Source organism: Rutilus rutilus (genome assembly GCF_951802725.1).
Source record: "Rutilus rutilus genome assembly, chromosome: 14".
NCBI lineage: Eukaryota > Metazoa > Chordata > Actinopteri > Cypriniformes > Leuciscidae > Rutilus > Rutilus rutilus.
The window spans coordinates 37,321,525-37,335,899 of record NC_140219.1 but is presented as its reverse complement, the minus strand read 5'-3'; the positions used below and the strand labels follow the sequence as shown (position 1 = coordinate 37,335,899).

Sequence of the window (14,375 nt, the reverse complement as noted above, 5' to 3'; positions counted from 1 at the left end):
TAGGAGCAGTTGAATACCAGCCTATTCTTGCCATTATGGCTCACCATATGGTGAGGTATATACCATTCCTCACGACCTTCCTCGGCTGAAACTTTCGGTCAACACTTGATGACAGAGTCCGCCTTTATAAGTTTCTCCATCTCCACTCTGTAGGCTTCTGCCCATGCAGGATCTCTGACCAGTCACCTCTCTACAGTTCGTAAACTGGGCATGATGGCTTCTTTAGAAGCCTGAAAGAGCGGCATGTCTCTCCGGCGGAGCAGCAGGGTGGTGTAACGTAGAATGCCATCAACCTCTACCCTGATGGTTTTGGTCTCCAGGATGCTGATGGCCTCTTGGTCCTGCCTTGAACGAGTAACTAGTTTCTCGCTTCTGAATGGGACAGTGTCGACCTGCCATAATCTCTCAACATGTTTCATCAGCTAGCTCACCTGGGGTGTTACTGTTGTAAATAGACACTGCTGTGGTTGGGCAAGGTGACGGACTACACTCGCTGGGCCCTGCAGAGTCCAGCCCAGCCTTGTGCGGATGGCAGCAGGCCCACCTGGAGGTCCCAATCTGACAGGTTCAATGGGAGTGACGAGACAGGGATGGTCACTCCCAATGAGAAGCAGGGGCTCAACATTTATAAGGGTCCATATGGGAAGGCCAGTGAGGTGCTTGTAGGTGTTCCGGAGTTGCTCCATGGGGTAAGTATGGGCAGCTAGTCCAATATGAGCACTGGTGAATGCACCTATAATCTTGAACTTGGTCTTTGGCTTTGACGGCGAAGAAATGGAGAACGTCACTGACGCACCACGGAGGGTCTGCACTTCCTCTCTAATAGTGCGTAGTGGTAGGTCCTCTTGAATCCCCTGCACACCTAGCTTCTATGCAGCATCTGACAACAGCATAGTTCTCTCTGAACCATCATCAAGTATGGCATAGGTGTTGATTGATTGGTCACCATGGTGAATGCGGACTTTGACAACTTTCAGAAGGACCCGACTGCCTTCAGTGGGTCTGTCTAGATACAGAACCTCTGTTGTGCCCCTTGTGCCATGGCTTTCCGCTGCCGGTGTTGAAGCTGCCTTCTTGGGTGACCTCATATTCACCTCATGCAGCACCTGGAGGTGTTTCCCTTGGCAGAGGCTGCATGTCTTTTTTAAGTTGCACTGGGCCGCCTGGTGTGGCCGAGCTCATCGCCAACATCTCTTGTTACTTTTTATCCATTCGGTCAGCTGATCCTTTGTTAGCCTGGATACCTCTGTACACTGGCTAAGGTAGTGTTCCTCGTTGTTGCAGAATGGACAGTATGGCTTGCTTTTGTTCCCTTTGAAGGAGCTGCTTAGCACTGGAGCCTCAGGTTTCTTAGCGGTGTCCTTCACACCATGGACCAGTCCCTCCAGGATTTCGCGGGATTTTTTTGTGATTGTTGTGGCCTAAAATGCCAGATTTTGTGGCAGCTTTTTCAAAAAGTTGCGGGAAAAGTTGCGATTTTTTTAGACAGATTTTTCTCAACAGCATTGCATTACCTTGTGATTTCACAAACATGTTATGAATTTTTTAAGTGTTCTTTGCAAGCTTACTTCCCCAAAGCACAGGAATTCAAAAATTCTGGTAAAATATGTTTTATTTGCTCATCAGAATAAAGTGCAAAGGCTATTTTTCAACCTTGACAATTCATGGGCAAAAAATATAAGCCCATTTCTTTTCAATTCAACTTGACATTGCCCAGTGTAAACAAGTATGAACCAACTGGATGGTAACATACAATCCAACATAAAATATGAAATGCAGTGAATCAGTTGCATTAGAATAAAGTGCAAAGGCTATTTTCAGCCCTGACAATTAATGCACATAACAGAAGTTTCCAAAAGAATAATCTTGTAATAAAATAAATTGTTTCATTAAATAAAAAAAAAGCCCATTTCTTTTAACCCTCTGGGGTCTGAGGTGTTTTTGGGGTCCTTGAGATGTTCTGACATGCCCTGACATTTGTGCTTTTTTCAGTTGCTTATAAACATATTAATGGCAAAAAAAAAATTACACACTATTTAGCACAAACAGGGCTACCATAATATGTGAGCAACAATAATGTACATGTCTGCATTTTTGAGAGAATAATGTTTATGCGTGGTTATTGAAAAAACTAAAAACTAAAGTTTCTGAAATAAGGCCATAAAACACATACTAAATATGTGCCAATAAGACTTTTGTCTAATAGATGTCATTGCCTAGTGTTTTTTCTTCAAAATTATGTGAAAATCACCCTGCCTAATCATTCACATAACACAATACATTGATTTGAATTTTGCAAAGCACTTTCTGTTTGGAAAGGCCATATGCGGAGTGGGCGTCACAGATCATGCATATGTAGTGGTTCACACCTCAGGAGACAATGGGGCCCGCATACTTAATTAGCCATTCATTCAGGTGAGTCACTGAGCCACAAGAATGCAAGAGCAACAGTTGGAAGCATCTCAATTCTTTTTTATTTTTCCACATATTGTGCTTGCAATTTGGCCTATAATATCCAAGGAAAACATGTCTAGTAATTGTGCAGTTAATTCTCATACTGTATTTTCAGTTTTGGAATATTTATCCTCTCCCCAAATTTGTCACTAATAAAACACAATAAAAATTATTTAAAGAAAAGGCTTATATTTACCTTTTAAAAGTTTGTTTACATCTACCTTGTAAATATATATTTTTATTAAAAAGGTTACAATTACAACAACAATTCAAGTGTAATCTTTCTTTGTAAAAACTAAAGTATACATTTTATCATACATATTTCAAAGTTAAAAAGGTTACAACAACAATAATTACAATTTCAACAATATTTCAAGTGTACTCTTTTTTTTTTGTAAAAAAAAAAAGATTATAGGCCTACTACATTTTATCTATGTATTCATTACTTTGAATATAGCCAACATTGGAACAGCTAACATCTTAGTTGATGACTTTATTTTTGACAAAAATAGTAGGCTATTTTATATATAGAAATTGCTAAACAAAAGCTTATTTGATGTGGCAGTATATTCTACAGTAAAAACTGTACCCAAATCTAACCCATTCAGACCTTATGTTGTGATTGCTAGCCTATATTTACTTTAAATCCAGGAAATTTGTTAATGAAAAAATTATTAAAATTAAGATACAATTGATACAAAACGAAATTCGTTTTAAAGAAAGGATTTGTACTTTCTGTTTTGAGGTCTCTGTGAATGTTTGAAAGTATTTTAGTGCTTAGAGCGCTCGCGTCCATAATGGAGAACTGTCAGGTAATATTGTTTTTTTCCTCATAAATGCGAACACGAAAAATAAAAGACAAAAGACTTTTAAGTAAAACTTACTCCGAAATTGTGTCCTCGGCGGAATTCGCTCTTCAATATGCTGCCGTTCGTCGTCTGTTACAATCTTCCTCTGAGGAAACAACCCGGCGCTGTCCAGAATCATCTGAAGGGCGTCTTTATTACCGGAGAAGCGTGCCATACTCAAAACGCGATGAACTATCAGTAAGTCTGATAGAAACTGTGTTTTTATGGCATTGATCGGGGGGCGTATGCGATGCATACTAGATCACCTAAACTATTTACATGTGAATCGCGCCGGGGGCGGGGCGGCCGCAGCTCATTTAGAGATAATGAAGGGAGAAGGAAAAACGGTAACTCTCCTTGCTTTCAAGCGGATTACATGAGTTGAAAACATTTGTGTTTTATATAAATAACTTCATTTAAAAGAAGAGATTTCAAGCTTCATAAAGACATAACTCACATGCCTGTGTGAGAAGTATTCGCTGAGTTATGATTCATTTTCGGACGCGTTTCAGAATGGACTACACGGACAGAGAGAAGGCAGAACCTAGCTTCGTGTTTATTTTTCTTTATTTGGCAAAAAGCACCACACTTTGTTTTTATTGTGAGTATACACAAAAATAATACACATTTAACAGAATCGATTGATGTATGAAACTCCTATGGAAAATCAAAGTCAACAGAGTATTTCTGAGTTTCTTTTACACTGATAAAAAAAAGCGAGCTGGTATCGCCGGCGATACCGCCGACCTCAGGGGGTTAAATTCAACTTGACATTGTCCAGTGTGAACAAATATGAACCAACTGGATGTTCTTCCAACATAGCATATGAAATGCAGACTAAAACACGTCAACAATAAAATCATTCATTAGAATGGTAAGACAGTTCATTCTTCAACACTAACTTCCTACGTATCCAAACTGTCCTCCATCCTCAGAGTCGGGCCCACAATCGATCTTGAGCTCATCCCTCTCAAACACTCCACTAGTGAGTCGCTGATTGTGGTACAAGAAGACCAAGGCTTTGAGGTTGCTGTTAGTGATTGATCTTCTTCTGCTTGATAGCACAAGCTTGTAAAGGCTGTTGCTTCTTTCAGCATCTGCTGAGTTCACGATGACATCCTTGTATCGTTTGGCTAAGGCACTGAGGACAGGAAGTCTCTCGAGAAGCCCATCCCAAAACACATATAGATCTACCACTCCACATGCTGACGCTTTGAGTGCTGCTGGACCCAGGTGTTGGAAGTAGGCATCAAACTCATCATTGGGGACAGCACTGAAGCCTGGGATGTGTGTGTAGCCAGAAACACTGTCCTCCATGAATGAAATGTAACGAGGTTAAAACACTCTGACTTCTCGAAGGAAGTTGATGGCAGGTTGTCCCTCTGACATGTACTTGGTGAGTTTTTCCTCTGCATTGCTGTATGCTAGATGCACTAAGTTGAGGATGTGTGTTTTGGCGGCATGATGGACATCAAGCCCTTCAAAGTGCTCAGCACAGGATTCATACTGTAACTCCTTGTTTACAGTAAAGTTCATCTGTAGATCCTCGAAGTAGTCAAAAACCTTGGTGGTTATAGGTTTCCTGCTCTGAAAGATGTCAAGTAGCTGTAGAATACGTTCACACTTATCTGCCATGATGCTGAGCTGAACCTGGAGACACTGAGCCATGTCTTCATTCTGTAGCATCTCATGGAGTCTCTCCACAGACTGCGGTGCACTGCTGCCACACACCTGTGAATAGAATTAAAACAGAATTTAGTCCTGCTTCAACGCAATTTACATAAGCAAATCCAAAAGCACACAACCATCTGCAAAAACTTTAACATGTTTATTAGGGCACATGCTAGTCTAAACTGGGATGAATTGGAAACTTGTTATCATTGTGAGAATTTGTACTGAAAGGAGGAAGAGTATTACCTTTATTTCCATCTCTATGAACTCCTTGTAGAGTTTAAAGTGCTCTGAGTGGTATTACACCGCACTGAACCAGGAGTTCCACCGTGTAGCACAGGGATTTGGAGCCGTGGTTGCCTTTTGTCTGGTAGGATGTTTTCCTGACATGAACTGGAGGTATCTTCTTTTCCGAGAGCCAGCATGGTAAAACATCTGAGCATGAATGCATTTAGCTGGTCAAAAGGTCTGCGGAAGGCATCACCGATGAGGTTCATTATGTGGGCCATGCACGTAACGTGCAGTGAGTTTGGGAATAAAGACTGCAAAGCAGCTGTATATGCTTTCTTCATGTAGGCTGCATTGTCGGTGTCAAAAACAATGACATCCTCATTTGCTATGTCATATTCCTGCAGACACTTGACCACAGACACTGAGACAGTTGAGTGGTTGCACTGCTCTAGGAAGACGGTGTCTGCCAAGTAGGCCAGTATTCTCCCAGATTCATCCTTTTCCAAGGGTGCAATGAGAATGTTTAGAACACATCTCCCCTCTACATCTGGAGTCTCATCAAATATGACTGCAACAGGCTTTTTGGCTAAACGTTTTCTGAGTGCCTCCTTTTCTTTCAGGTAAACATTGCCTAGGTATTTTTCTTGCAGCTGGTGAAATCCAGGAATGGCTCCTCCATTCGTTACATTTTCAAAAAGAAACTTCCTCATTGCTGGGTGGTCACTTTTGGAGAGTGGGATATTCAAGGCAGTGCATGTGGCAACCCAGTCTTCACATATCTTAGGAGACAAAGAGTAAACAGAACATGCATATTTGTTAATGACATTAAACAATTACTGTCTCCAGTACACCCCAATGCACAATGTTAACCATTTTGTTTCTAAAAGACTGACCAGTACAAAACTTTAAAAATGACCCTGCTTAGAACACCGTTTAAAGCAGGGGTCACCAGTGTGGTGCCCATGGGCACCAAGTAAGCCCAAAGGACTGAATGAGGTTGCCAACAGGCCAATTGTAAAAATAGCACAACTCACCAGTGAGATGTGTAAAAAAAGATAAAAAAAAAATAGTGATAATGTCTTCACTCACTATCACTATTATCTCCTCCTTTATTCTTGCATTACTTGTCCACACATATGGTCACTTGCTTGGTAACATTAATATTAGTTCATGCTTCACCCTTATAACTCTTATATTTATGTTATGTAACTAATTTAGCTTTTACTGTCATGTTTTATTCTTTATTCAGGAGCAGCAGCAGGAATACTGATATCAGTTTGTCAATTTTCCTTTTCCCAAGTTTTATTTTTATCATTTTATTATGCAAACTGAAAACTAATTTATTTACTTTATGGCCTTGTCCTGTTGTCTAAGTCATTAAAAAACGTTTGTTCTTCGAAAGGTTTCACTTTTCTGACAGCTCGGGGTTTGTTTGGAACCAGTGCCATATATTGAGAGTTACGACACTCTTTGAACTCACCGGCATGCAGTCGCGTGATTCATGTAGCTCTAAAAAGTTACAAACAGCTCAGCGCTGTCAGTCGGTTTGAACGGGTCCTGCGGGAGGCAGCTCAGAAACGTAATTTTTAATTAGAGCACTCTGTTTGGAACTATTGAGGGCTCCATGAGTCACGTGACCGCTCATACAGCAAAGTCAATGGTTGTCACAACTCTGAGTATATTGAATTCTCTGGGTTTAACGAGGATCAGTTATGCCCCCCCTCGCGGCTTTCTGGCCGCTCTGATCACATGCAGATCTGACAGCAGAGAACCGCTGCTTCCTCAGGAGGCTGCAGCGCAGGATCAATTAAGAAAAAAATCATGTTGTCCCCGTAAAATATTTAGACTTTTATCATTTTGTTGCCGCGGCGCCACGGCTAAGTCTATGTAGGGGAAACACTGGATAAATGATTGATGAAACTACCGTGTGAAAGCATGAAAAATTGTTTTAACTGCCCCTCTCAAACTCGCTAGCAGTATCACCTGTGCCCACGCAAGGCCTGCCTGACAACTGACAAAAGCAAACCACCACAGACCTAGTTTTACAAACGTTATGAAGATTTGTTGTTTACCTTGTTCCTTTCGCTGCTTGCGATGGATTTGCAAGCAACAGCTTCGGTGATAGTCACTTGCCGTGTCGGCTCTTGCACGGACATCCTTCTGGCATGTTTTGCTGTAGAGAAGTGTCGGTCAAGCGAGGATTTTCTTGTGTGTTCCACAACAATGTTGCACACAGTGCAAAATAGTTTCCCTCCACTTTCATGGAGAACATTAGGGAATTGCTTTGCACGGTCTTTCGCAGTGATATTTGTAGGTAAGTGTGATGTATTTGCGCTCATGCCTGCTTTCTCTGATAAGGAAGTCCTTCTGTGTGAAAATAATGCCGCGTGCAGTGACGGACCAAACTGATTGGTCGAATTTGCGGTAAAGTCGCAGTGATTAGATGAAATTGCAAGGCCGCAAATAAATCGCGTGGATTGGCTGAATTGGCGTGAATTGGCGCGATTGCAACATCGCGAGTTTCTGGAGGGACTGATGGACAGAGACGCCTTAACCTAATGTTAGGCCCCGGGGCTGAGAGGTTTTGTAGACCCCCCATCCCCTCAATTTATAGAGTCTCATTTTAAAAAAGTGTAATATCTAGGTAATCTACATCACAAAATGCATTAGTTTCTTTCGAGACCTACAACAGTGAGTTTTCCCTCCTTGAGACAGAAAACACCATAATATTGTTATTAACATATCACTGAGCCCACTTGAGCATAAACAAGACACTTTATTTAACAACCACACACAGCAAATAAATTTCAACTTTATGGAAATGAGAAGCGATTTTCACGAGTGACAACCAATAGGAAAGCCTTTCAGTGGAGCTCAGCTCCCGTCACCATCTCGAGTGCAGTGCAGGCAAGACAGAAGAGTTCGAGGGCGATTTCACTGTTTTATATGATTTGACTGTAACTAACCACAAACATGGATATAATAAAATTATGCATGGAAAAGAAACTGTTGACGGTCTCAGTGAGTTTAATTCATACATTTATAGTTCGAGTGTTGTAGTTTTATGATGCAAGTTTAGCACTGCTGCAGTTCATTTTACAGTTTCCCCTGCATTATGTTGACTATTAGGGACAAGAAATTTATGACAGTATGAGTGAGTTTAATTTGTAGATTGATCGATTGTTAATCTAGTAAATTATTTAATCCACTGAACACTGCTGTGTGGTAATATAAAAACACTCTCCCAACAACATACTGTTTCTTTTGACTTTTGAGCTGAATTCCTAGTCAAATTAAAATAATATAGTTGTATCACTTGTGATGGTGTTTTGTATAGGCTAGATGTGGCCAGGGGCCACATGTACCATGATGGTAGTTGAACAAGGTGGTTACAGGATTGGTTTTGAGTCGACAAAACCAAACCGATGCGATCAGGCTTTATTGGTACCATGACGCAGCTCATCAACTTTCTCTGTCAACTCAGGCTTTGATCCTTAAGCTATGATTACTCCACAAGCGCGTGCACATACCAAAGTGACGTTGGCACCGAACAACCAATCGCGTTCGATATGGATAGAGCGAGAGCGATATATTTTTCCGCGGAGGAGCAAGAGATAATCATTCAGAATTACGATGAATTTAAATAGGGCTGAACGATTAATCGCACTTTCCATGTAATCGCACTTAAATCGAGATGGCTTATCGTGATTTTAAAATCGCAAAGGCTGCGATTATTTTTTATGCGCAGTTTGTCATTGATGTACGGCTCTGTAAACGCTGCTCCATCTGAAAGCACTGTGAATTTATAATGTCACTTATAATGTGCATTTGAAAAAACAACACGCGTCAAACATCTTTCCAAAACATGAGAAGCATTTATGAACCTCATCCAACAACAGACATTTAATAACATGCATTTACTCCAAACTCACTTCATAACGACAGCTGAGCTCCTCCTCCTGTGAGATGATGGGCCTTCTTACACAGAATAAGGCAGTCGTGTATTTATAAGTCATGTTTAATCAGAGAGTTTCGATCTTCTATTTATTCAGCTACAGCGATAGGGATTTCCTGGAATGATGCGCATTATTGTACTTCTGCAGTGGGGCATATTTATCGTGTTTGCATTAGAGCGCCCTCTGGCGTTCAGATGGGGCAGTATTTACTACCAATCAGCCGCACTCCACTGACAAGCTGTGCATAAAATAATTGCAAATCGCGTGCGGTTTTGTTGCGATTAATCGTTCAGCCCTAAATTTAAATATCTATTTCAAGCTCGAAACAATATGGTCTGCTGTCAAAGAGAAGATAAGACTGTTGGAGAAACATTGCTGATTGCGTTAATGTGTAAGTTAAACAAATACGTTCTATACGCCTATTCATGTAAAATGATGTATATATTTTAGCCTATTTTTATAATATATAAAAAATGTGCATGTATATACTAAGAAAGATTAATATTCATTGATTTTTAGATGCAACCCCAACTCCAAACGTTCTTGACAGCAGACAAATACAAGATATAAAAATATAATTCAAAAAGGTGAGCATTTACCACAACCTTTTATTATTTTTGTGAACATTTTATCACAAACACTTGTTTGCAGCAAACAGAAATAAAGAGTTAAATTCAGAAAACCAGAATACACTACTGGAGGAGTTGGCTCTGAGTAGGCAATAAGGGACGGCCGATTATGGATGGGATTACAGGTGCTGTACAATCTGACCCTGGTGCTGGCTCCTCTTAGCAAGTAACACTGGGTAGCTTACGTGTGCAATACATTACTACTTTTTGAAGTTTTAAATATGGCTGACTGTATGTTCTGTAGTAGAGGGAAATACAGTGTCCCTGTTGAACACACATGCACACAGTCTCCCACACAGAGGTCAGTATGCAACAGACAGAACACCAGAACACCTGCTTTACAACAGTTATACTTTATATTGGCCTACATTTATTTATTAGGGTGGAGGAAATGATGAAGACACTGTCTGTGTGTTCTGAGACAGTTGCTGAGGTGAATGCACTGGGCTTTTTACTATGGCAAACATTTGAATGTGTGGCATAAAAAAGGGACTGGCCCTTACACACATCTCTTTTAGTGTAGGATTTTTCACAACCTGCTACAGAAACTGAGGCCTCTACCTCAATGGGCTTCAGAAGAAATGTGAACAAGGATTTAAAACCCTTGACATAAATTACAGTCAGTCCTGTGTTTGTAGGAAGTCAAGGGAACTTTTTGTGATTTGATTAGCCTCCAGAAAACTTGTAAAGATCATTGTTTGTGGTGGAATTATGTTTCAGGTGGAAACAGACTCAGTCAGGGCCCTGTACAAAAGGAGTCTCAAACTAAACTGCACACTAAAGGAGTCTCAGACTGCACACTAAAGGAGCTGGACTGTGAGCTGAGGAGGCTCCAAATAAAATAAAATAAAAATTGGAGATCAAACAGCTGGATAAAACTGACCTCAGTATGTGAACTTATTTAACCAAGTAACACTTTAGTATGAATATTTATTAATGCAACTTTCTCTTGCTCTCTTTCTCCCTCCCATCCCACAAAACCAATAAAACAGTTTGAGGCCTATCTGCAGTTTCAATGTGCTTTTATTAAGTGTAATATTGTATGGTGATTGCATCTACATCTGCACCAGCTGGGTGGTCAAGTGTGATCAGGTCAGTTTCATCGGGGAGAAGCTGGTTTTGTGGTGCTTCTCGCTCCTTTCTAATGGTGGCCAAATTGTGCAGAATGGCACATGCAGCCACTATCTCTGATGCCCGCTCTGGTGACTCTTAAGCGCCAAACACAGTTGAAACGTGCCTTTAGGATGCCAAAGGTCATCTCGATCTTCACTCTGATTTTACTGAGGGCCACACTGAAGCGGTGCTGTGGCCCTGTCTGAGGGTCATGATAGGGGATTAATGTATAGGTTTTTCTGTCCCAATTCAAATTAACAGTGTTTTGTACTGTACCAAATTTTAATTTATCACAAGTCATCTGCAGATGATATTATTATTTTTCATTGTTATATATGTTAATGTTACTATTAATTTAAAGATTCATCTCACAGAAAATAATCATCTCACATGTAGGCCTACTTGAACATTAAGGCTGCTTCCTATTAACATAATCTGCCTTATGTTCTCCTAGAGCAGTGGAGATTGCAACATCTGTGCAGTCTATTGCTCCAATAACTCTAGGGAATCCTATCATAAGATTAACAGAATAATAATAAAAAAGATTTAAAATAATTCTTAACATGTACTGTATTGTACATTTTTGAAATTTGCTTTTTGAAAGAAAAAAAATGTGTTCATGTGATGTCACCCTATCAATATATTTTACCGGCAATTTTATAAAAGCCCTCTTTTATGGACATGGTCGATAAATGTCCGGGGAACACTATGTAAGGGTAAATGCCCTACGAGGTGTCCATTGTCAGCTATTAATGCACTCCTGCAGAGCGAGGACCCTTGCGAAAAAACGCAACGCAATACCATTTGCGGTACAGTAAGTGCATGAATTCGACGTGTCAAATTCTTTATGTGCGGCCCAAGAAGTTTGCAAAGATAAGATATTCCTTCCGCGGAAAATCTCTATCTTTCATACAACAAGCCTAACTATCAGGAAAGGCAAGGGTTTTTGTCTGTCCCTAAAAATTATTTCTCTACGAACTGCTCGTCTAACAATTTGCGCTGAGATGTCCACAGGGTTTGGAAGAAAAGCTGAAGCCATTGCAACAGACACTGGGAATTAGTTACGTCACCTATATGTTTCTTTGCTCACAGCTGATTGGTCAAACTTCAGTCTGAGATCTTGAATCCAGAACATAACCTGCCCCGGAGCAGGTTAGCCGTGCAGCGTAAGATACCATGGCGACGAACACCGATTAAAGCCGAGCTACTTTCATAGTACCTAAAACCCAGGGTTGGCGGACACTAAACTGGAACATAGCTAGCTAGCCACCTAAACCGGCTTCATGGTATAGCCCCCTGACGTGCAGTCTACCAATAACATTAGAGCGACAGCACTACCAACGCCCACAAGCGACTTCAAAGTATAGAGACTAGCGACATACAGCGACAAAATCTGACAAGTTACAAAACAATATGACCTTTTCAGCTCATCATGAATCCGGACCATGGGAGGCCCCTGGGCTTCAGCCCAGATAAGCCCGTGCATTAACCCTTTAGGCGCCAGAGGTTTTTTCCTAAAATGTTCGATTTTGACATCTTAATTTCAAAAGGCTATATCTTAAAAGTGATAAAAGATAGAGACTTTCTGTAAATTAGAGAAATATTAAGGATGACCCAAAGTGTAGGGATTACATTTTCCCATCTAATTTGCATAATATGACGTCATATGGTGGCGGCCATCTTGGATTATAAAATTTTCATGAAAAGTCACATATTTAAATGATAAAATGCAGCACTTCTTTCCCCCCAAAATGTCCCTCACCTTCTGTATGCTATATTGCACAATACTGAATGCTCAGGTAAATAGTAAGTAGTAAACAAACTGTGTAAATCATTACTAATAAATGGTAGAAACAAACCGAATGGATGTAGCTTCTGTAGATTTTCCAATACTGTAGGCACTCTGATTCCATGTATGGGGCACATATATATTATTCATATGACACACAAACACAAGTAGACAAGACCTGTTTAGTTCAAAAGCTCACTCGCCACGGCAAGGCACAGATCATGGGTGAGATGACGAGACAAGACGAGAGACAATGTTAGTATTTTTTAGCTGACAAAGACGCACACATCACAAGGACATGAACACACAAAAAATAACACATATTGTACACTACTAAATGGTCAGGGAAATAAATAGTAAATCAACAGTGTAAATCATAACTAATAAATGGCAAAAAAAAAGAAAAAAAGAAACTGCTTTTGCTGTAGAGATAATGACTCCCTATCCATCCAGGTGACATTTCTTGTAGTGTCTCATGGTGTGGTCTTGCGATAGACTATGCATAATAGCCCCTCTGCCCCGTGTCACACCGCCTCTGCTCCTCCTACGAGCAGCGCGGGCGCGGCCAGATCTGCCTCGCGCGCGCGCAAAGTGTGCACAGCTTGGACTACTGTCATTGTCATTGCGACTCCCCACCCTGCCTCCACGTTGCCTCCTAACTGCCCTATGAATACTTCAACCTCGTCTAACATACCCAGTGGCATTAGACAAAGCCTCCACCACAATACTGCCGCCGCGATTGCGGAGAGGCACACGGTCACCATGGCTAGCGCGGTAAAAAAATCTCCCGACTCGTTCCCCACAACACTAACACGCCTGCTAACTTCGCGATGAACACTCCGACCCCGGGAAACATTGTTCCCACCACTGACATTGGGCAAAGGACCATCTATATTGGGCAAAGGTTTCACCGTTTGTGCTTGGTGTAGCTATACTTTCACTTTCAGAATCACCGTCATTTTCTGAAGGCAGATAACGTTATTCCCCTTCAGAATCAAGGTCCGCGAATAGAAGACCCAACACTTCATTGCGGGTAAGCTTTATTGATGCCATTAGATAATAATAATAATAATAATCTAATGCAAATACTCGCTGACGTTGACAATATTGCTCTGATAAAATGGCTCACTCGCACACTAGCTCCGCTTTTGTTCGCACTGATTCAATGCGCTCTAGCTCGAAGATTTTGTATAGAAGCATGACGGTTTTTTGAGTCGGGGATGAAGTATAACATGTCTGCCAACTAGTGGAGGGGAGGTCGAACAAAATTTTACACCCTATTTGACAAAATCGGCCGTTTTATTCAGTGCCGCATCTTGTCGAGGAAACTCGACCGTGGCACCTAGAGGGTTAATGCGGCCTTGACCATGGAGGACAATGGTAGGTTGCTTACCCTTCCTATCCTCATGTCTGGACACCGGCTTCTCCCGCGCTCCTCTCACAGCTAACTGTCCTTCAGAGTCCTGGCACCAAGACTCGTATTTCAACCAATCTGAAAGATTAGTTAAGGTGTGGGTTTGTGTGCCCTAATGGTACATGCAGCGGCGAAACTCAGCTCTCTGCTCAGGTGGCAGCTTGCTCAGCAGACGAGCAACATGTGAGCCACACTGCAGTTCCACCTCACCCTCGTGGCCTAGTGTCTTCAGCTTTCCCACAAGTGACTGTATCTGGAGTGCAAACTTCT

General features: G+C 41.2%; 3 protein-coding genes across 6 annotated transcripts in view; all 3 read right to left on the bottom strand.

The window, feature by feature from the left end:
* Positions 1-14,375, bottom strand: part of LOC311304235 (uncharacterized protein) — an 807,935-nt gene that overhangs the window by 73,379 nt on the left and 720,181 nt on the right. The gene's annotated exons all lie outside the window — the stretch shown is intronic.
* The window catches only part of LOC311304239 (protein NLRC3-like), a gene marked incomplete at its 3' end in the record, with an annotated part of 98,395 nt that overhangs the window by 20,861 nt on the left and 63,159 nt on the right, over positions 1-14,375 (bottom strand). The gene's annotated exons all lie outside the window — the stretch shown is intronic.
* LOC311304241 (uncharacterized protein) lies at positions 2,918-6,490 on the bottom strand. The gene is made up of 2 exons (XM_084431161.1): positions 5,220-6,490; positions 2,918-5,033 (listed from the first exon to the last, which is right to left on the bottom strand). The coding sequence occupies exons 1-2, from the start codon at positions 5,229-5,231 to the stop codon at positions 4,638-4,640; spliced, it is 408 nt and encodes a 135-aa protein (XP_084287287.1). The 5' UTR covers positions 5,232-6,490; the 3' UTR covers positions 2,918-4,637.